A 23520-nucleotide genomic window follows, 5' to 3' on the forward strand; every position below is an offset into this window, starting at 1 on the left:
TATGTTTATACATCTGTTGCTTAGTGAAAGTAATCCAATGACAGGCAAGGCATGTTGCACTGTGGTGACTCATAAAAGGTGAATATTTATTTTCCTCTGGATCATACTATATATTAATACATGTATTGTAAATTTTAATGTTTTGGTGCAAACATTTATAGAATAAGTTTTAAATTTAAGATTATTACCAGCTATAACTGGTGATAAAAAGAAATGGAATGTGCAGTTTCACAAACTACAAAACAAACTGGACTATGGGTCTGTTGATAGAAATGTTAATTTTTTTTTTACTGAAATATGTAATATTCACTGGTACCATAAGAGTACAAGACGGGAGGGTGCAATTGCCTCCTAAACCCCTGGAGAAAATACTCAAATTCAGGCAAAAACAAGATATAGCTGGTTGAAAGTAATGCTAATATGAATAAATGTAATCCAGATTTGGGCACTTTTGTTTAATTTGGTTGAAAATTAGCCTGTCCCCTTTAAAAAATGGGAGTCTGTACGCCTATGACTGGTACAAGTATCTCTGTAAGGAAAAACAAAACATGAAAGTTAATAATCTTTGTTTAATTATTTTCAACATTTCAAAACATTTTACTATCATAAAACAACTATACTCAAGTGCTCAATAACCACAACAAAGACAATAATTATTCAAAATCAAATTAAAAATAATTTTTATGAAATATTAAAACATTCCCAAAGAAAAATATGCCTCAATAGAGATCAAGAATAGATGAGTGAACTAATTGTGTGCAGACTTCGATACTAATGAAAATGGTTATTTGTACAATTATAAATCAAACACATACTTGTGAACAAACCCAATATCTGACATAATGCCACTTTAAACTTTTATTTTCATAGTTAAACCTTTTATACCAGTATTTTTCACTGGTCAATAATGCCCCTCACATCAATTCTCCAAACAATACCAAGACATAAACTGGATAATAAATATTATTAAATATTTAAAATGTCAACAACCATATTTATTGCAGCTAGTGGCATCTACAATCCTAAGTTATGTAAAAGATGAACCTTAATAGTAGAGCAAACATCCAAAGATGATGGGGTATAGGACCTGGACTGGTATGTACTGTCATGTACATGGCATCAACAGATTTTCTTTCATTCTATAGCAGGATGTAGACCAGTGGTATTTCTCATTCCAGCCAGTGCTCCACAACTGGTATAACAAAGGCTGGTATATACTATCCCGTCTATGGTATGCTAATTAAAGAGAGTAGATGTACATTTTTGTAGCTCACGAAGTGGTCTTTACCTATATAACTGTATATAAAGATGTGTTGAGTGCATCGTTCAATAAAACATTTCTTCTTTTCAGTCACAAATGTTAAAATAACCATATGTTAGAAATCAAATAGCCATAGTTTACGTTTTATGAAGTACATATAGTGGAAAGTAGATCGATGGACAAGTAGCAAACTGAAAGTTTGTTTTGTTTAATACACCACTAGAATACATCGATTTATTAATAACTGTCAAAGATTCTTTAGAGAAAACCAACATTTTCCCATTACAACAAGGGATCATTTATAGTCATGTTCCCACGGACAGGACAACACATACCATGGATTTTGATACACTAGGGATGAAGAAAAAGCCAATCGGAGAGAGTTCCAGATGACCAAAGCACCCCATACAAGTGTTCTGCCAACTTGGCTAAATCCTGCCCCCATTTTTACCTGAAGTGTTGATGGATTGATTAGCCTTAATACTGATAGACATGGGGGGGTGGGGGTGGGGGTGGGGAGGGGGTCTGTCCCAATCGGTGTCCTATGACTGGTACATCAAAGGCTTTATGTGTTGTCCTGTCTATTGGAAGTTCCTATTCTGCAGAGATAGGGTATGTGTCAGCAGCTAAATAACTACATTGGCCACCAAATAGCAGTGATTTAAAATGTGCTGACGACGCATATGCCTTTCTAGTCCAAAGTAGTGAATATTCATTTTAAAATCCAATAGTGTATCCAGAAAAAATGTGGGATGTGTGTTTGAGCAGTGCATATATACTGATGGAAAGAAATGAGGAAACGCATAAATAGAATATCAAACATTGACGGCAACCAAAACTGTCATCCACAGTATCAGGAAGTTAACTGTTACAGGAAGGGAATCCCACATTACAGACATTCAGTCCCAAACCACATCTTTGTATTTTATACAGGCATAACTCGAAATCGAAACAGTTTTTACATGCCTGCATCCTTTCAAGGTTCAGGCATATCCCCCCCGCCCCCCCCCCCCCCCCCCCCCCCCCCCCCCCCCCCCAGCCCGACTCTGGCATGGTCAGTAGCTGGTCCAGGCAACAGGCGTTACTACTCGGCATAGAATTAAATTTGACCTCCGATACCACACGTTCCCTTATTTTTTTTTTCCATTAGTATATGGTTTTATCAGTATTTTTGTAAAACTAAAAACAAAAACAAAAACACAACTTGTGCATCTTATGCAACATATTTCCTTGGCTACTATATCCGACTATATATGTTATTAGTCACTGAAAATACAACCAATCAAATCAAAAGCACACCTAAAGTAACTTGACTAGCTCAATATATATGTATTAATATGCCAAAAAGGCTTGTGATCTGTATATATAATATATAATCTAAATGCTCTCTTCCAATACAGAACTATAGGAAAAATGAATCCAAATTTAATATTAATTGGGCAGTCTCAAAGTTGTATAACAACCAAAAATATTTATCAAAGTTGGTTTTATATAATACTGTAAATAGATTTGTTAATACATTCCTCTCTTTCTTTAATAATACACATGCACTGCCAATAAATTTATTTGGCACAGTAAATAAGACAAACTGATCAGGCATTAGAAGAGCACTGCTGAAGCAATACAAATCAATTTTCTTATCTCCTAAGTTCAAGGGCCGTAACCCACAATTTGGCAAATCTCTATGAAAGTTAAACTTGATATGTAACTCTACAGGATAATGCTGTGTATACACAAAGTTACTGCTCAATATCTTGTAAAAAAAAGTCTGGTGTATGTGGGACAGAAAGACAAACAAAACATACACACAGTTAGGGGACTAATAATAAATGCATGAACACATAATACCTAGTCAATAGGCAAACTTCTTGACACCAAATTAATTACTATATACATGGATTAGTTATCACAAAAAAATATTCCGGATCCAATCAAAAGTAGAAGCGACCTACTTAAAAAGTAATTCGACTAGCTGAAAATGTGCATTAATATCACAAAAGGGCCTGTGATTTGTCTATGTAATGCAGATACTCTCTTCCAATGTACAAGAGAACGAATCCTGATCCAAATCCAAAGAGTGTCCTCAGTTTAGGATTTTGTATCAACAAACTCTTGCATGTGGCCCAAAACAGAACAGAACCAAAGTTGAAGAGAAATGACCCAAACACACTGTACAGTATTCGCCTCTGGGTTGACGCCTTCTGAAGATGTGGACGCCCAAACATGTAGAGGCCGATACCAATGTGGGCATTGAACCACAAAGTGTTGGCAATCACGATATCTCTGTCATCAAACATCCTGAAAAACACATTTGTAATGTATCAGTGAACCCAGGAATCGAAACACACACTAGTCTGATGCTCAGTACAAAAGTAAAAATAGTTTTTATACACTTTTCAAAAAAGCTGGGCATAATATTTCATGCAAACCATCCTTCTGTTTGCATGTCGGTTAAGTAAAATTAAATTTACATAAACTGCCATCTGGTAAACAATTACAAAGTCATCAAGTAATAATTCAATTTCCGTTACATTCATTACAATATAACATCATCCCAATCATCCAGCTGTAGCAATGGGAGTTTGTTCATTACTAGAACGAAAAAATTAAAGAAAGAAACGTTTTATTTAATGACACACTCATTATTCACAATCACATATTCCATGTTTCAGATTACTATACACCAATGAATGTTTGTGGGGGGAGGGGGTGTCTGTAGTTGTTTTATAAATCTATACCAATTACTGTGGATCATCTGTATTTTAATGGCGCCTTATATATTTTCCTGAAGCAACATAACATGACTCATTGACAATGTGGTTGACCTCCTCCCTCCAATATAAAATCCTGGCTAAACCAGTGGACTAAACAAATCTGGTAAACTTTGCAGGTTCTTAAAAAAAAAGGAACAGTACACGTATATTACTACTTTTGCTAGTGTATGTTCTGAGGGGGTTTCAGGGGTTAACACCCCCTGGTCAAAGTTAAAGGTTGTTTTGTTTAACAACATCACTAGAGTACATTGATATATTAATCACTGGCTATTGGATGTCAAACATTTGGTAATTTTGACAGTCTTAGAGAGAAAACCTGCTAATTTTTCCTACTAATAGCAAGGGATCTTTTATATTCACCATCCCCCCAGTCAGGATAGCACTTACCACAGTCTTTGATATATCAGTCGTGGTGCACTGGCTGGAACGTAAAATAGCCCAATGTACCCACCGATGAGGATCAATCCCAAACTGACTGCGCACCAAGCGAGTTTTTTACCACTGGGCTACATCCTGTCCTCCCCCTGCTCAAGCAAATTTTATTTTTTAAATGTATTATCCGGGGCAGCATGTCTTAACCCCCAATAGAAACTGTACTCACCAGTCTACCCCTCACCCACCCTACATAAATTCATGCATAGATGCCTGCTTTGATATACCAGTTATACCCAACTTGTTGGTAACTGGTTGGGTAGAGGAAAAAAAATCTGTGAATGGGTACACCTAAGTGATTTGATTTTAAGGGTCACAGGATTAAAAAAAAATTCTTCTGTGTTTTTTGTTTGATCATCCCAATTAGTGCCCCACACCAGTGGTAGGGGCCCTCACATTAAAGGTCGTAGTGTGTACTGTCTTGTGCTTTGTCGTCATGTTTAGATTATTGCTATGTAGGGAAAGCGGGTTTCCTCTTACTACCTAACGATAAAATGTCGATAAAACGTCAAGACCCTTAAAACATCATACACACACGTGACGCAGTGCACTTCTTAAATGTACAAAAACAAAGCCTCAAAGGTGCCTTTCAAATAAAAACCAACCATCTAAAACTCCTTGGATTCATTATATTTGCAGAAAAAAGCTGGTAACTTAGTCCTCCAATAGACGGCAATATTTTAAAACAAATGTCATCTTTTGACACTTTTTGTATTTGCTGCAAAATATTTGTTTTCATCCCCGACTTTTCATCTGCAGAGTCGCTGGATGTGGCCATATTTCGTGATTTAATTATTTCCGCTTTTCATCGAGTGCACTCGGAATATCACGTTCTTGAGAAGTCTATCTAAAGGAATAGTTACTATTTTGCATTTATTATTATTATTATTTGTTTTACTAACGTACATGAGTCTTTTCATATATTCATTTTAACATTATTATATTTTCTTCATTTGTGCAGTCCAAATTGTCTTTATTTTTACCTCTTAGGACAAATAGTTTTTTGTTTGTTTTTTTTAATTATTATTGTTTAGTTTTTTTTTTGTTTTTTTTTGGGGGGGGTGGGTGTTGTTGTTGTTTGTTTGTTGGGGGGGTTTGTGGGGGTGGTGGTATTTTTTTTTTTTGTTTTTTTTATTTGTTTGGGTGGTGTGTTACAAGATGTATTTTCTAAGTGTTGCAGTCGAAGTTGACATTTCCTAAGGGACCGTTCAACAATTGAATAACGCTTCAATAGATAGTAGGTATCACCGGAGTGTGTGTGTGTGTGGGGGGGGGGGGGGGGCACCAATCTAATTAAAATTAGCTCCACAGGCTAATTACCAGTAGAGCTAATTTTAATCAGATTGGGGGAATCATGAACCTATATTTTGTCAAGAGCTACGTTTAAAAACGTCTTTAAAACAATCATCTGATTTTTTATTTATGAAGTAAAATGCAGTGAGTGATTTTTATTACATACATGTACATGTGTGCTCCTTTGATTGTTTTTGAATAGAATGGTATATATATATAATCCATTGTTTAACAAGTTTCGATTTCTGTCGTCATATTATTTAGTTTGATCATGTATTAATAGACCACAATACGTGGCACAAACCATTTATACTGTTCATGTATTTATGAATAAACTTATTTGATTTGATTTGATTCGATTTGTTCTGTTGGAACCAGTTTACTGGAAAAGGCAACCAAACACCGGAGTGTGTGTGGGGGGGGGGGGGGGGACACCAATCTAATTAAAATTAGCTCCACAGGCTAATTACCAGTAGAGCTAATTTTAATCAGATTGGGGGAATCATGAACCTATATTTTGTCAAGAGCTACGTTTAAAAACGTCTTTAAAACAATCATCTGATTTTTTATTTATGAAGTAAAATGCAGTGAGTGATTTTTATTACATACATGTACATGTGTGCTCCTTTGATTGTTTTTGAATAGAATAGTATATATATAATCCATTGTTTAACAAGTTTCGATTTCTGTCGTCATATTATTTAGTTTGATCATGTATTAATAGACCACAATACGTGGCACAAACCATTTATACTGTTCATGTATTTATGAATAAACTTATTTGATTTGATTTGATTTGATTTGTTCTGTTGGAACCAGTTTACTAGAAAAGGCAACCAAACAAACGTCAACAAATCGATGAAAATGAAAGAACTTGCAATAATTAGAACTGAACGAAACCAGCGTCATTCCAAATTCCATTTATCAATTGGTCTGATCTTTGTTTCTTTTTTTGTCATAATAAAGTTCAGTGTAACTGAAGATTTGTAATAAATATGTTGGCACTGAATCATGGATGTCACCGGTAATTTATTTTAATGAAGATCTTTTTTTTTATATAGTTCTCTAAGTGTTTGGGGTTTTTTTTCATCTGTATATTCAAAACATTAATCAATTTAAAAAAAAACGATTTGTCCTCACAGGCAAAAATAAAGGCAATTTAGACTACTAATTAAAAAAATATAATGTAGGCCTATAAATGTATATGTAAAATCTCTAATATACGACAGTAAAATTGGGTTCTGCTGCATGAAGTGTTCATGAAGGCTGTGAGGACTAGAAAAACAAAACATGTTAAAGAAAAGAGGGGCGGAATCTAGCTCTCGCTTGGTTAGCTCGAGTTACCTCTACCCCCCCCCCCCCCCCCCCACCACACACCCTTTATTGATATGCTGTATATATTGCAACATATCAATAAGGGGAGGGCTAGAGGTTACTCGAGCTATCGCCTGGTGTGCTTTGTATCAATCAATCATTTATTTCCGTATGTGACATACAGACGAACAATAATATCAACAGCAAGGGAAAAAAACAAAACATGTTATAATGGTTACAATATCCTAGCACAATTATACTTTATATACTAGTAACAATATTTAATAATTAAGTGACAATGTCATTAGGTAAGAGGTCTAGCAACTGAAAGTAGAAAACGTCTTTTTTCAAAGAGGGGCGAGGCGTAGCCTAGTGCTACAGCGCTCGCTTGATGCGCGGTCGGTTTGGGATCGATTCCCGTCAGTGGGCCCATTGCGCTATTTCTCGCTCTAGCCAGTACTACCCTGTCTGTGGGATAGTGCATATAAAAGATCCCTTGTTGCTAATCGAAAAGAGTAGCCCATGAAGTGGCGACAGCGGGTTTCCTCTCTCAATATCTGTTTGGTCCTTAACCATATAATCGTAAATAAAATGTGTTGAGTGTGTCGTTAAATAAAACATTTCTTTCTTTCTTTCTTCAAACATCTCATGGCAATACAGTCCTATGATTGGGACAATATGTGCTGGGCAGAGACGTGGAAAGAATAGTTTCTCGGTGTCTGTTAATTGAGTTGATGCTGAGTGTCGAAGGATGATGAAGATCGAGTCTCCTCGGTGGACCATTTCTCTATTTGGATTTGATTCGTCCCAACTAGTGCCCCACGACCGGTATATCAAAGGTCGTGGTATGCGCTATTTTGTCTGAGGGATGGTGCATATGAAATATCCTATGCTGCTAATGGGAAAAATGTAGCGGATTTTATCTTAGACTAAGTGTCCACAGTTACCAAATATTCGACATCCAATAGCCAATATGATTAATATATCTGTGCTCTAGTGGTGTCGTTAAGCATAAATTCTAACTGGATGCTTTTTGGTTTTTAATAATTAAATATTGATTTGAAAATGATACTTAACTTTTGATCCCCCACCCACCCCCAAACCAGGTGCGTGTGCAGGAAATTGTGCATGAATGGGTGTAGACTGCTGCGAGCTAAGTTTCGGAGGGGGTTCAGGTAATGTTTCCCGGGAAATATATTTAAAAAAAAAAAAAAAAATTCGCTTGAGATAACGCGCCTATATACGAGGGTTGATTGATAAGTTCGTGGCCTAAGGTAGAAGGAGTCAGTTTTACAAAATCAAGTACAGTCATTTTTCAACATAGTCCCCTTCTACATTAACACACTTAGTCCAGCGGTCATGGAGCAGATGGATCCCTTCTGTGTAGAAGGCGCCATTTTGGGTCCTCAGAAAGTGGTCCACAGCATTCATAACATAATCATGACATCTGTGGCAAAATGATGACCACCGAGCTCCTTTTTCATTTTCGGGAAGAGGTAGTAGTCAGAGGGAGCCAAATCTGGAGAATAAGGTGGGTGTTCCATAAGTTTGAATCCACATTTCTGGATAGCAGCCATGGCCACTGTAGACGTGTGTGCCGGAGCATTGTCCTGGTGGAAGAGTACTCCTCTTGTCAGCTTTCCACGCCGAATCTGCTTGATTTTCTCCCGTAGCTGTCTCAGAGGATCAGCATAGTAGGCCCCAGTGATAGTGTGACCCTTGTCTAGGTAGTCCACCAACAGCACTCCTTCTGCATCCCAGAAAATTGAGGCCATCACCATCACAGTCTTGGCTTTCTTGGGAGGCGAAGAACCTGGATGTTTCCACTGCTTCTATTGTTGCTTCGTCTAGTTGGAAATGATGGACCCAGGTCTCATCCATAGTCACAAATCGCCGAAGAAATGGCAAGGTTTTCTCTTGACATGTTGAGCCGAGTCCGTTTCAGATCAGGTCCAAGGAGCTTTGGGACCCAACATGCTGACACCTTGGACATTTGAAGTTCGTTGTGGATGACTGCATGGACGCGTTCCTGGGAGATACCCAACTCAGTGGCAATGTAACGCTCCGTTACTCGTCTGTCTGCCATGATGATGTCATGAATCTTGGCAATGGTCTCCTGTGTGGTGACGGTGACTGGCCTTCCCGGACGGGGGTTGTCTTCCAGACTCTCACTGCCACGTTTGAATTCAGCAGCCCACTTCTTCACCATGCTGTATGAAGGGTCATCCTCCCCTATTGTGATCACCATGTCTTCATGGAAATCCTTGGGTGTTAAGCCCTTGGGACCTAGGTAGTGGATGATCGCACGATGGCTGATGTTGTCCATATTATCAGAAACCACCGATGCTCAATGTTTACTTATCTCTAACAGAAAAACAACTCAAGTTAGTAACTTCAAACATTCTGTGTAATCGTTCAAAAAGTTGAACTGCACTCAAATTCAGTGAAACGTGTGCTGCTCATGTACTTCTGCCTTAGGCCACGAACTTATCAATCACCCCTCGTATAACATTTCGTACAAAACCGATGCGCCCTCCCCCCCCCCCCCCCCCCCCCCCCCCCCGATCGTTACGTAATTGTTGAACGGCCCCTTTGCGAAGTTGTGGCATTCTCCAGATACGGCACAATGTCTCTTTTTTATGTTATACATTTAAAGTATTACTTATTTGACCCTTTTTGTTGGAGAACTTTCTTTTCTTCCAGTACAGACGTGAACAAATGTTGACCAATCACTATCAGTGAATCATGGGTCTCTCTGCACTCGAGAGGTGGCGTTTCAAAAATGTGTAGGGCATATGACACACTACATTTGTTAATGGGAAAACAACCAAACCAAATATTTACATTTCAATATAAAAATATGTAAATAATTTTGACTATTATGCAATTTTGATTTACCTCTTTAAAAAGTAAACAACCGTGAAGAGAAACTGTTAACGAAAAAAACTAAACCAAACGATAACAATGCCAGATACCGTTGGCTGCGCAGGGCAATGTTCGCAGAATTTTAGTTTTAGTTTGTATTTCCTTTGATGTCAGAGTTGAAAGGGTCTTAATTTTTTAAGTTGACGTTTGTTTATTAATTTGACAAATGTGTAGATAGAGAAGCACCTTGATGCTTCCGGGTGTTTCCACATAGACATTAGGCACAATGGATTTCATATGATGACTATTTAGTGTACTGTTTACAGCAAAATGCCGCTACGGCGAAGACGAGATGCCACCGAAGTGAGCTGCTGCATCAAATATTTGATGTTTGCCTTCAATGTTCTCTTCTGGGTAAGGAAAAGTTTTAATTTCATAAACAGGTTGATGTGTTTATAACTTTTTTCTTTTTCTTCGTTGTACTATTGGGCCTCAACCATTGTCACGGTGTTGATAAGGGAGAGGATAAAATGTGTGAATCATTTGGGGTTTTTTTTAGGGTGAAATGATCGTGAGTCTGACACCATTAGTCACAATGTTCTAGTGTCTTAGATCACAGTTAATGTTCTTTTAATATCTTTGATGCATAAAACGATTATAGCTACTATACAGTAGTTTGTATTTCTTAACTTTAATTTTGTGTATTTAATTAAATTATAAGTACTTTAATCTTTATCAGAAAAAAATATGGTGAATATCTTCAAAATTAGACCATGACTGACAGGGTAACTGAGGGTTAAAAATTAACATGAATTTGATGAAAACCATATTCGCCAGCAGGGCCAGTTGAAGACAGATCTTACTGGCCCTTCTCAAATTCAAGTAGCCCTCCAATTATCACATTGTAATTTAACTGCACAGCCAAAATCGAAACAAGAATGTTCATTGTTGAAAAATACTAATAGTAGGCTTATACAGTCTGCTTCAAAAGGAAACCGATGAATTGGCAAGTAACTTCATAATAAATAAAGTTAAAATTCATATAGAAAACAATTCTTAAGTTTTAAATCAATACCAACTCAAATTAAAAAAAATTGAAAAAAGAAATCCAGTATAAATAAAAATATTTCTTTATAAATTACCATTACATTATAAATATTAAATCTCATTTTTAATACAGGAGTGAAGACGAAATGCATGCAGTTTGGCTTGCATTGTCTCTGACGTACACAAATAATGCAGTACAAAGAGATTAACGGTAGAACTGCGCATGCTGTAGTATAATGTATATTATAAACTAGTCTGTGGGTGGCAGTCCTCTTTGTGGCGATACAAGAGGGATGGAATAAACTGGCAATGTCGCGGGGTAAAATCTCCAGTAAAGGATTTCCTCAAGAGTGGCTGTCCTATACATAAAGCACACACAGTGTGCATTTAATTTTGATATTGTACATGGTACAATAGTAGGTTACTAATAATTTAGTAATAAAATAAATATCGAAAGAAAAATAAATCTGTGAAAAAAACAAAAAAGATTTTACCAAAATATATGATGTACTTAGTTATTATATTACAAAGCATAAAAAACATACTTATTGTTTATTACAGTAATATTTGGACAGTTATGTCATCATGTAAATCTTGGTGTCACTTTAGATCTGATCTGTTCTTATTTCATGCAACTCACTTAAACTTAAAACAATACCGACAATGACAATCAATTAACTGAACTTTGGAATAAGCCCTGTAGTAATGGACATTTTTTTTTTTTTTTTAAATGTGCACATGCACTCAGATTAGAGTAAGTTAAAACTACAAGATAGATTTTGAAATTTGCCCCCAAATAATGTAAGCTAATTCAATATGATTCCTTTTTACCATAACATTAAATAACAATTGTCAAATAGTAGCTCTACTAGATAATCATGGCATATCCAGTCCATTCCAATAAGCCAACGACTTTCAGATTTTAAAAATACATGCAATATGTTTTTGGGCTCAATTTTTATAAAGTCTCGGCCCAAAGCCAAAGAAGCTGAGTCTGGCACTGTCAAAATATAGAACATGTTCTAATCTATGTCTTCTGCTGCCAGATCTGTAGATCGCAACACAGATGCGGTGTGTTTTGTCACATTCAATTCAGTTTCATTGTCTTTCTTTTTCAACTGGTACCATACTCGCCAGACCCTAAAATTGATGGTCGCCCAACAGACTACCTTTGTAAAATTCTTAGTCCACGGACAACCGGGTGACTGCTAATTTTCAATCCTGGACTGACAAAATTAATACCTGTTCACCCCAGGTCAGTTTACCCCATACCAGTTCGTACCCCTGAAAAATAGGTCATTTAGCCCCCAACACATTATGAGTTCACCCCACAAAAAATCTTATTTGTTTCCAGTTAAAGAGTTTGGTGTATCAGTTCTTGAACAACAATAATTTTTTTAAAAATCAAAATTATTAAACAGACTATATTTATACACCATCCCACTGACAGGAGAGCACATACCACAGCCTTTGATATATACCAGTCAGTGTTTCTGCCAGAAATACATTTTTGGGTATGGTGCTATGGAATTGAATGCAACCACAGTCAATAGGGAATATGGTGGGCCTCCCCCAGAAAGAAAATGGGTTAAAATTAGGATTAGGTTTTAAAAAAATCATATACTATATAGTAATGATAAGAGTTATTAATTTTGTCAAAACGTTAACTTTAAAAAACAAATCTGCAAAGACATTTGGGTATGACACCATACCTGTTTTACCCTCTGGCAGAAACCCTGCCAGTCATGGTGCAGTTCAATCTGATTAAAATTAGCTCAACTGATCTACCAGTAGATCTAACAGCATTGCGTGGACTCCCATGTCCAGGTGACATTTCATCTATAAATAATTTAAATATCGACCAATTACACTTCGCCTTTTATAGTGTTATTCAGGAGCATACAAATTCTAAAAATATCGGGCGAGACTATTTATGCAGTAGGCGAACTTGTTGGACTATTTGAACATTAAAAAAAAAATGAGGGAAAAGTGCAGTAATAAACTCTGGATTGTTTTGGCTATACCATCACAGGGTTTTTTTTTCATCTTGAAACTGATTTTATATAAAATTTTATATTGAAATTAGTTTTTGGCATACTTCGTAATTCACCCGAATCATTTCGTATACATTCGGCATAATCCCAAATGTTTTCAAATCACTGGCATGATTTTGCAAGCAAGGTTTTGATTGGTCAAATGAAAGGCCAACTGGACATGAGCTCTGGGCAACGGGCTTCTGTTAGATCCACATGCGCTAATTTTAATTAGATTGGGTGCAGTTGGCAGTATCCAAATTGATGATTGATTATAAAAATCCATAATCAGTGTTGTGGGAAATTGTTCCTACAGTTTGAATGTTTGAATTGATGTACATGTAGGGCTTCTAGATTATGGTAGCCACACTCCCACGGCTCATGATATTCAATGTTGATCTAGTAAATAACTACTATTACCATGCCTGACGGTTAGTGAAAAACAAATGTTGCAGTTAAGTCTATTTTTTAAATATGAATAGCCTGACCCCAACCCGCAATGTTAGTGTTTTTAAGCTCTGTCTCTCTCTCTTTATGTGACACATCTAATTATTACCGGTACTATTATTTAGTAAAATTGTATTAACTTAAATTAAAGTAGGGTTAGTGAATATTTAATCGTGGATAGTAAAAAAAAATTAATCACTGATCCCATGGCTAGTGGATTTTATAAAAATTCTAGAAGACTTGACTGTCAGACATGTAATAATATGTTGGTATTTAGCTTTGTTTTAAGTAAACGTAGCAATTTGTGGGGTCTTTTTCAGTGAACGTAATAACAGGTGCAGAGACCTAATAAATAACATCTTTATATAAAATTTCTAACTGATTACAAGTATACTACTCAAAAGAATTTAAGGGTCAGACGATATTTTCGACATTATTTTCTGAATGTCAATTATATTAGCTAGACCATAATGTCACGCATGATATTGTTCCATTTTGACGAAAGTGGGTCTAAGCAACCCATAAATGAATTAAAATCCACTGTCATTGACACTGTCGACTAGTTCTAATGGCGAAAACATGCTTACATTTGCACGTAAATTAGGGCGAAAGCGAAAGGTCTGCTAAGTGCCCATAACTTGCTTTTTCACAAAGCGCTTCATTTGCACGCTTTGCACGTGTATTCCATGTTCTCAATGCTGAATTTCCGTATAATTGGAGCTTGCGTTCGTGTACAGTGCACACTCCAAATTCGACAATGGTACGACTTCAACTGACTATCAAAGATCGAGGAAGGGCTATTGCTTGGCTTCAGGATGGCAATACGCAAAGAAATGTTGCTCTGAGACTTGGTGTCAGTCAGAATGTCGTTGGCCGACTGTGGCAACGGTACCAAGCAACGAATTCTGTTCGAAATCGTCCACGTTCGGGAAGACCCCGAAGCACTACAAATAGAGAGGACCGCTACATCACCAATATGGCTCTACGTCAACGCACAACCACTGCACGCCGATTACGTGACAATCTGCGGACTGCGACTGGAACTCGAGTGTCTGATCAAACCATACACAATCGCCTGAGAGCCAATAATCTACGCTGCCGTCACCAGGCTGTTCGACCACCACTCCTACCACGTCACAGAACAACCAGACGTCACTGGTGCACGCTTCATCTGCGGTGGTAGCGTGTTCAGTGGGGTCGAGTGATGTTTAGTCTCCAGTTCAACGACGGTCGGGTTTGTGTCTACAGACGTCCTGGGGAGCGCTTCGCTGACGTTAACGTTAGACAACATCACCGGTTCGGTGGTGGCAGCGTCATGGTGTGGGGCAGCATCTCTATCCACCACAGGACCCCCCTCTATGTGGTGGATGGCAATCTGAATGGAATCCGCTATCTGAATGAGATTATCCGGCCGTTGGTTCTCCCAGGCCTTCAGCAGATTGGCGGCGGGGCAGTTCTGCAGGATGACAATGCCAGACCCCACCACGCCAGGGTGGTAACGGACTTTCTCAGACAACAAGGTATCGCCAGGATGGATTGGCCAGCATATTCGCCTGACTTGGCCCCAATAGAGCATGCCTGGGACGAATTAGGCAGGAGAGTTCGGGATAACCATGACCCTCTGGCCAACCTTCATGATCTGGGTCAACTTCTTATGGCAGAGTGGCAGGCCATTCCCCAAGAGTTCTTCAGACGTCTGATCAACAGCATGAGGCAACGATGTGTCGAGTGTATTCGCGCCAGGGGTGGATTCACACACTATTAAACGAATGTTCTAATGTGTAAAATCCATGTTTGACAACCTTCAACTTTGACAGCATGTCATGTGACTTTCTTGTAACTTTCTTATATACAGTGACGTTTATTTGTGTTTTTTTGTAAATATGGAACAATAAATAAAAAATTTGGTGTAGTTTACATCATCAATCTAATACACTCTGAAACTTATTTGGTTATACATTTTTGACCCTTAAATTCTTTTGAGTAGTATATAATCGAAATTGATTGGTTGGTGCAAACCAATTATAACTGATGATTGGTGATAAAATTCCTATTGATTTCATGCACTCATAATTTGCATGTAACCTGATGAAATAATTTTGTAAAAGAAATACTCAAAAGGATTCTGTGCTACCTGTAACTATGACCAGCTATTTATTTTCAGCATGTGTAAAAAGAGTACAGTGTAACGTAACTAACCCAAGCTTATTTATATAAATTGTCAACCTGTTGTCCTGACACATTATTAATGGCCTGTCAGGCTGTCTGAGACAATGCTGTGTTTTCAGCCTGTTTTGGCCTGTTTATGTGTTATTAAAAAATGTAGGTTAGCTGAAGGTTATACATAACACACCCTACATTTTTATTCTTTTATCAAAAACAATGATTCATGTCTACCAGTACATGTATAAATTTCCTAACCTTGGTAGTATCTCTCCCCCCCCCCCCCCCATCCCCCACTTGGTGATAGATGGAAGAAAGTAAACTCTAATAGGATAATAAAGTGACAAAAATTTGTGGGTACTGTTCACCAGTGATTTAAAATGTTCATACACCTTGTCAGGTACTACTACTGTAACATCCTAGCTACCTAATGTCACTACTTATTTCTAAATGAGCACTACCAGTTTCTATACAGACAACAAAAAACTCTTTTGTGCAAACTAGCCAACATGTTTGTTTCAGTACAATGGTAAACATACAGAATATGCAAAGAGACCCTTCTTAAACGATGTGACCCACCCAGAAAAAAATAAAAATAATAATAATTAAAACGGGACAAAAATATCTGGAAACGTGTAACTGATGGCAAATGTTGACACCGTCTCCAGGAGAATGCCAGACCACATTCTTATACAAAACACAAACAAAATTAGTCCTAGATAATTAAAAGTTTGCAGTTCTATAAAAATGGCTGCTAGAAATGAGCAGTTTCGCACATGTCTATGAACTTACACACGTGCAATACTACATCTATTGTTACAACTAATACATTTGGTCAACCAATGACCAACTGCTTCAATCAAAAGAAGGCTAAGACAAATATATCCTGCTATACTATGAAACGTGGGAAATAAAAAATATATGTACCATGATCATACATGTACCATCTAAAATGGGCTTTTAAGTTAGTGACAAGCAAGCAAATCCAAGCATAACTGATCATTTGTAATTTAGTTATACAATTTTTAATACATATTTCAGTTAAACTGCATTTAAAAAACAAAATTGCTGTGGGTGACAAATTCTTAAGTTCAAGTAAATAGTTGATATATTATATGCATTTCAGCAGGATATGCTAAGTAATAAATTAAAACACAAATTTGTAATTTTTTTAATAGTGCTAAGTTCAGTGTTCTATTTACATATAAATATTAGTTCACAACAAACAAATTCAGAATTTAATGAAACTATTCTAAATAAAAAAAAAGTTATAGCATGTAAAAACATTTTTCATCACAGTGTCAGTAAAATATATTAAAAAGATTCAATAAAATTTCATCAGAATTTCACATTCATTAAAGTAACACCTTTGAAGGGAGTCAAACTGTTTGTGTAACTAGGCTTGGTGTAGAAAAGGTATCGTACAAAAATAAACATCCGAATGTATGTGTAACTGTATATAATTCTGCTTGGTCAGTTAGCCATTAATTGGCAATTAGCAACAGAAATATTAACAGCTAACACTTTAACACACAATTTATTCTTCAGCAACAATAGCATAATCATGAAACATACTTTAAGTGGTGGAAGGCTATCTATTACATCTGTATACAATTAACAAGTGCTTTGAGAGATGAAGGTTTTGACGACTGTTAGTTACTGTTTGTTATATGATATTCAGCTGGGGCCTGCATATCAGTTTGAGATATCAAAGTTTTTGTTACCCAGTAATCCAGTATATTGAAGTTCAGCTGTACATGTATGGTGAATTTGGTCAGAAAATGTTACGCAAAGTGCTACTTGAATATCACTACAAACAAAATATAAACCAATGAAAAAGAGCCAGGTGTTGCCAATGGCAAAGGTGATGCCAGGTACGGAATTTGCTAAGATGGTCTGACAGTCAGACTCTGACTGAATCATGTTCCTATAAAATAAATTGTGTTCCTGGTAAAATTCTATAAAATAAATTGTGTTCCAGGTAAAATGGTGATCTATATATATATATACATAAACGACACACAATTTTTTACTTAAGCATTTTGGCGAATTAGTAATGAAATTTATATATGTTCGCCAAATTCATCTTTGCATTGTACATGTACAGGGATTTCTCCAGGCTTTCTATGGTACCGAACATAGGCCCCCTTCCCCAAAGCAAGTGGCACTGAAAATTCCCAGTTTGATATGTAAATATTTCTGTAATTATATCTGTTCACATTTGTGCATTGTATCATTTGTTGGCCTAAACAATATGCCAGTTATAATTAAATAGCACTAATTTTCCCAATTTCATCACTTATAGGACCCTGCTGAAAAATCCTTGATAAATCCCTCATTTAATTCCCAAATCATTTAATGTAGATCCACTTGAATGCAGTTTAAACCATTCAGTGAATATATGCATGTACCAGGGATCATTTTGTTCAGTATCGCGTCGCAATTTGCTACGCATGTTTCAGAAATTGCTATCCAGTTTTAAAACATTAAACAGTAGTTGGTAATAAATTTTCAATTGACTAGAAATATTGCGAATCAAGATTTTGAAAACAGAATGTTCTCTGTATACATGAGTGGCCGTTAGATACCATTTAGATGTCTATTAAACAAGTGTTTTCTGATTTGTATAGCAAAGTAAAGTAAAGTTTGTTTTATTTAACGACGCCACTAGAGCACATTGATTTTTAATCTTATCATCGGCTATTGGACGTCAAACATATGGTCATTCTGACACTGTTTTTAGAGGAAACCCGCTGTCGCCACATAGGCTACTCTTCTTTACGACAGGCAGCAAGGGATCTTTTATTTGCGCTTCCCACAGGCAGGATAGCACAAACCATGGCCTTTGTTGAACCAGTTATGGATCACTGGTCGGTGCAAGTGGTTTACACCTACCCATTGAGCCTTGCGGAGCACTCACTCGGGGTTTGGAGTCGGTATCTGGATTAAAAATCCCATGCCTCGACTGGGATCCGAACCCAGTACCTACCAGCCTGTAGACCGATGACCTGCCACCGAGGCCGGTGTATAGCAAAGATAAGTACCAGTCATATATTACATGTTTATATTGCACATTAAGATTTTGAAAACAGAATGTTCCCAGTGTACATGTACATTTGTATGTAATAATGTATGTAATATGATATGTTTGTATACACTGTATCATTCTATATATTGTGTGTATGTGTAGTTGTAGTAGTATATTAGTGTGTCTACATGATAGTGGTGTGTTATTTCTGACTATTTATGCTGCTACATTATGACATATTGGCCTGTCTTGTGCTAACAAGTCACTAACATATTGGCCTGTCTTGTGCTAACAAGTCATTAACATAGTGGCCCATCTTGTGCTAACAAGTCATCCCATGACATATCTGTATTTGTGTTATTGTATAAAAAAATAACGTCCTTGCAATTTTAGTATGTTTTTTCGTGTAGAACAGTAATTATTTAAATATGTATGAAACCGATAGTGCATTTTGTTGCTTATTGTGTTGGTGTGGTCTATAACAATGAATTCATCTGTGTGTTGATCTGATACCATGTCAACAAGATAGTGTGGCAATTTGCTTTGTTCTCACATACATTGTACATATATATATTATATATATATATATATATATATATATATATATTTATTCACTCTGGACTCAAAGATATTAAAATTAAAGGGACATTCCTAACTAAGTGTCCAGTGTTTTTGGGTTGTGGAACTTTTTAGCAATTAAAATTACACATTATTAAATTGAAAAACATTCTTATTTAGATTATCAGTGTCTGTATGTGCAGGCCTTGAAATAGGAAATAAAATACTGCCTGCTGTTATTTTTAAAAAATAGCAAGCCAAAAGAAATGTGTTCTGCTAAATAGAGAATAATACATGAGTGGACGTTAGATGCCATTTATCTCACAACGAGTATTTTACAAGCGAAACCGAGTTTGATACGTTTTTTAAACGAGTTGTGAGATAAATGATATCTAACAGACACGAATGTATTATTCTATTTCTTACATATCTTCAAAAACCAGGTTTTAAGTAAATTTTAACAACTTTTTCGACTAAAAGTTATTTATAGCCGTTGCACTTGTAGCTGACTTACATGTCACAGACACATGTATGTCAGGTTAACTATACATCACAGTCTAATCAATTTCCATCGTATAATTTTTCATTGGTTGTATGGCATTGGTGACCTGGTCATGACCTAGGAGCAGCTAGTCTTTTGTCTTGAAATTGTTAATACACCTGCACGTGTTAACCATGTATAACCAAAAATAATGCACAGTGTAAACCAACAGGTGTGTAAAAAAAAAAAAAGGTATTGCCTGCTGGAAATTTGACAGCACGGGGTGAGTGGAGGGTTTGTGAAGCATGTGGAAAATTCGGACCTCTGAGATGTATTTTGGAGCATAATAAAATTGAAATATAACAGAATCACGAGCTAAATGTTCAGTGACCTCCAGTGTTCTGGTAATTTTAGTAGGTGAATTTCTATTTCATGTGATAGGTCTGAAAAATGGACTTCTTTTTGCAGGTCGCTATTTCGAGCATTGATATGCAGTGTGATTTTGGTTATCTTGGTCCTAAAAATAATTTAAGCAATATAGTTCGCTGCTTGAACTATGTGTTTGTTTTCAGACATCCCTTTGTTTACTAAAGCTGTAGAATGGTTTTGGCACCTATACTGGTGTGAGCTGTAAAATGGCAGTGTACTAAACTTTTAAAGTGTCATATTGTTCTGGTGTATTACTGGCTAGCAGATTAATGAATACAAAAAAAAAAAAAAAAAAACTTTATTTTGAGGGCAGAGTATCTTTAATATTTGCAAGATTAGTAGATCAAACAGTGTTTTAAATTGTTTAAAGAGTATCGGAATTGTAATGTGCTTACCCTTCAGTGTGACCAGATTCCTGTCTTATCACGTCAAGATAGAAGAGTTGGACAAAGACAACAAACCTTCCTTCAATATTTGTCTGGCATTATGCTATGGAGTGTTTGCCCATTCTATTGGTCTTCTAATGGTTCTACAATGAAAACAAAATCTTAACATAAAATTAAATTATTTTGTTGTAATTGTTTATGGGCATCATTTTTAAGATATGTAAAATGTTTACATTTCAAAGTAAAAGTTAAATCATTTTGGTGTGAAGCTGCCATTATGCAACATACATGTAGAGACTGCACCTTTAATTTTGTACTGGTTAAAAAAAGATGGCTACTATAGACTTTGTTGACCAGAAACACATTGGGTACATAGGCATAATCAATATTCTAAGCAAAAGAATAAACTTAATAATATATATGATTTTAATTGTTAGAAAGTTCCGTTTCAGTCAAGCAGAAACTTTTTAACAAAAGTGGTGAAGTCATGGATGTCCATTTAACATACTTACAGGAAATCAATACTTAACGAAATCATGATTATGGATATTATTATTAAATTATGTTAGAAAGGTTACTGGGGTCATGTTAACTGCCAGACTAATAATGTGTATGCATTTTTCAGGCTCTTCTATATACATGTGTCATTTATAATCTTACAAAATTTAACTCTACTGTTTCATATGTACAATAAAATGTGAGTCTTAAATATAGGCAAATGGTAGGATACTCAGCAAGCTACATTTTGTATTAAATATAATTGTGACGATAATGGAAACCCAGCATTAAATAATGGTCAAATACAGCATAGTTATTTCCATTTTGTTTAATAAAACCTTCTCTTTTTTTTCCAGTTTTGTTCATATAAATATAATTTTTCAGTATTCTGCATTAATAAAAACCTATTAGGCTTTCTGCCAGATAATAATTTGAGGATACATATTCATAATAAAGATACAACAGACCATCAGTGCCCCATTTAGGTGGTTATGGGTCTGACATCTTTTGATATTGGACACTGCATTTTGTGTAATTTAACATGTATTTTAAGCAGCACTTCTCTTACTATAATCTTTCTCAAAATTATAAATATGTATCCATTAATTGCCAAGATTTTACCCTTAGTACCCTCTGGCAGAAACCCTGCTAATTAGTTAGTGTTTCATATATTCTGCCATACATGTATAATATTCTTTGCATAAGCAAATTAAAATATATTTTTTTATGTGCAATTCATCGGTTGATCCTAGTTTCATTTTTATGGTCTTATTATTTTAATAATAATAATGTTAACCATTATTACCAATTTTACTTGTACAAAGTATACAGGAATGTTTAAAAACAACTTTAAAATTTAACTTTTCTGAAAACAAGTCAACTGAGGGTATGGATTTGTACCTTCAGAACATTTTAGGGTACTGACTTTTGCCCATTTTCTCTCTGACAAAAACTCCCTGACACTTCTAAATATCAGTAACCGGACATAGCTCCACTGGACAAAAACCCACTCGGACAAACCCCACTTGACAAAAACCCACTCGCACAAACCCCACTGGACAAAAACCCACTCGCACAAACCCCACTCATTCGACAAGCCATTTGGACAAAACCCAACTTCACTCATATTAAACAAAACAATAAACTTACTTCTTTTTATTCATTTAACACAAATATAATAAAACAACCATCTCTAGTTCTATCGCACATATAACATTAAAATATAACCAAATGTTTTGACTAGAAATTTAAACTGAGATTTGTTCAGGTTTAACATTGTATGTACCTGAGCATCAGTCGTCACACCACCCTTAGAGCTGAACGCCATGCAGTTAGAGCACTCCCATCTCACAGTCTTCTTGGCATACTTCCTGGTGTACATGTAACCCTCGTGTATTAGCTTCAAACCACCCTTGTGGTTAGTAATGATCTCCATGTTGTAGGTATATTGTTTATTGTAATTACTATTCCAGTTTTCTGGTGTCTTTATATACAGATTGTGATGTAACTAGCAATTAAGGGAAGCCATCTGCTACCGATCATATATTTGCAGTGTGTCCTTAGAGGATTCTTTAGAAACAAACCCAACCAAAATTTCTATTAAAAACCATTCCTTTGAAGTGCACTTAGAAATATTTTCAGAGTGGGATTTTGTCCAAAATTCTGATTAATGAGTGTGGGGTTTTGTCAAGTGGGGTTTTGTCTGAGTGGGGTTTTGTCCTAGATTCTAAATATCTTACCTGATGGTTGATATGTAAAGTTGTATAATGTAATTGGTTTAGAGAAAAAGGATAATTGTGTATCCTGCATTATATTTAACCTCTATGTATGGCAGTCCTCAAAATTCAGATCATCTTGTCACAGCAATTGGCGTTGCAGGTAAATTTCAATATGTTCAGCTTTTTACAGCAAAACTGCTAATTACTGTTCCGAATGTTTGGAATCATTGTAACAGGGACAACACCGTCCTCAGTAGTGTAGTGGGTAAGCAATCAGACGCAAGGCTGGTATGTACTGGGTTCGCCTCCCAGTACCGGCTCCCACTTAGAGCGAGTTTAATGACTCAATGGGTAGGTGTAAGGTTCATTAACATTGGAATTATTTACAGTAGATGAGTTCAAAATATGCATTGTTTTGTGTGATTACAAGTCTATCATTTTAACAGACATTTAAATTTTCTTTTGTCTGCAGATTATCGGTGGCTCACTGTTTTGTATAGGAATATGGGCATGGATAGAGAAAGACATGTTTGCAAACATCGGCAAACTGACAAACATTTCACTGGACCCGGCTCTGTTGTTCATTCTGTGTGGAGGTGTTATGTTCATCATTGGATTTACAGGCTGTGTCGGATCTCTCAGGGAAAACACGTGTTTACTGCTTTTTGTAAGTATATTTCTAGTACGATTATATACTCGCTGGAAAAAAAGTTCCTGTGCATCAAATAAAAAGGTCTCAAACCAACTGTAAAGTTTGTAAAAATGGTTAAAATTTATGTTTAATACTGAATTT

General features: G+C 36.1%; 3 protein-coding genes across 4 annotated transcripts in view; 1 reads left to right on the forward strand and 2 right to left on the reverse strand.

The window, feature by feature from the left end:
- Positions 1-554: 554 nt before the first annotated feature.
- Positions 555-5423, reverse strand: LOC121378781. The gene is made up of 2 exons (XM_041507097.1): positions 5073-5423; positions 555-3559 (listed from the first exon to the last, which is right to left on the reverse strand). Exons 1-2 carry the CDS (start codon positions 5243-5245, stop codon positions 3253-3255), a joined length of 480 nt encoding a protein of 159 aa, XP_041363031.1. The 5' UTR covers positions 5246-5423; the 3' UTR covers positions 555-3252.
- A 3524-nt stretch (positions 5424-8947) lies between these two features.
- On the reverse strand, positions 8948-9400 carry LOC121379649 (histone-lysine N-methyltransferase SETMAR-like). Its single transcript, XM_041508297.1, has one exon. It carries the CDS (start codon positions 9398-9400, stop codon positions 8948-8950), a length of 453 nt encoding a protein of 150 aa, XP_041364231.1.
- A 717-nt stretch (positions 9401-10117) lies between these two features.
- LOC121378367 (tetraspanin-5-like) overlaps positions 10118-23520 on the forward strand; it is a 38955-nt gene continuing 25552 nt past the window's right edge. For both annotated transcript variants that reach the window (XR_005958716.1, XM_041506504.1), the window contains exons 1-2: positions 10118-10353; positions 23200-23394. Coding sequence is in view for 1 of the 2 variants with exons in the window: in XM_041506504.1 (XP_041362438.1) it covers positions 10270-10353; positions 23200-23394 (279 nt within the window). In the remaining variant the exon portion in view is untranslated. The remainder of the gene's footprint in view (positions 10354-23199; positions 23395-23520) is intronic.

Source organism: Gigantopelta aegis, chromosome 8 (genome assembly GCF_016097555.1).
Source record: "Gigantopelta aegis isolate Gae_Host chromosome 8, Gae_host_genome, whole genome shotgun sequence".
In the NCBI taxonomy this organism is placed as follows: domain Eukaryota; kingdom Metazoa; phylum Mollusca; class Gastropoda; order Neomphalida; family Peltospiridae; genus Gigantopelta; species Gigantopelta aegis.

Excerpts from the sequence above, each read along its gene's own strand:
- LOC121379649 (XM_041508297.1), bottom strand. The coding sequence starts at position 9,400 with ATGGACAACATCAGCCATCGTGCGATCATCCACTACCTAGGTCCCAAG.
- LOC121378781 (XM_041507097.1), bottom strand. The coding sequence starts at position 5,245 with ATGGCCACATCCAGCGACTCTGCAGATGAAAAGTCGGGGATGAAAACA. Across the intron at positions 3,560-5,072 it reads AATCCAAGGAGTTTTAGATG|GATGTTTGATGACAGAGATA; the intron begins GTTGGTTTTTAT and ends TGTGTTTTTCAG.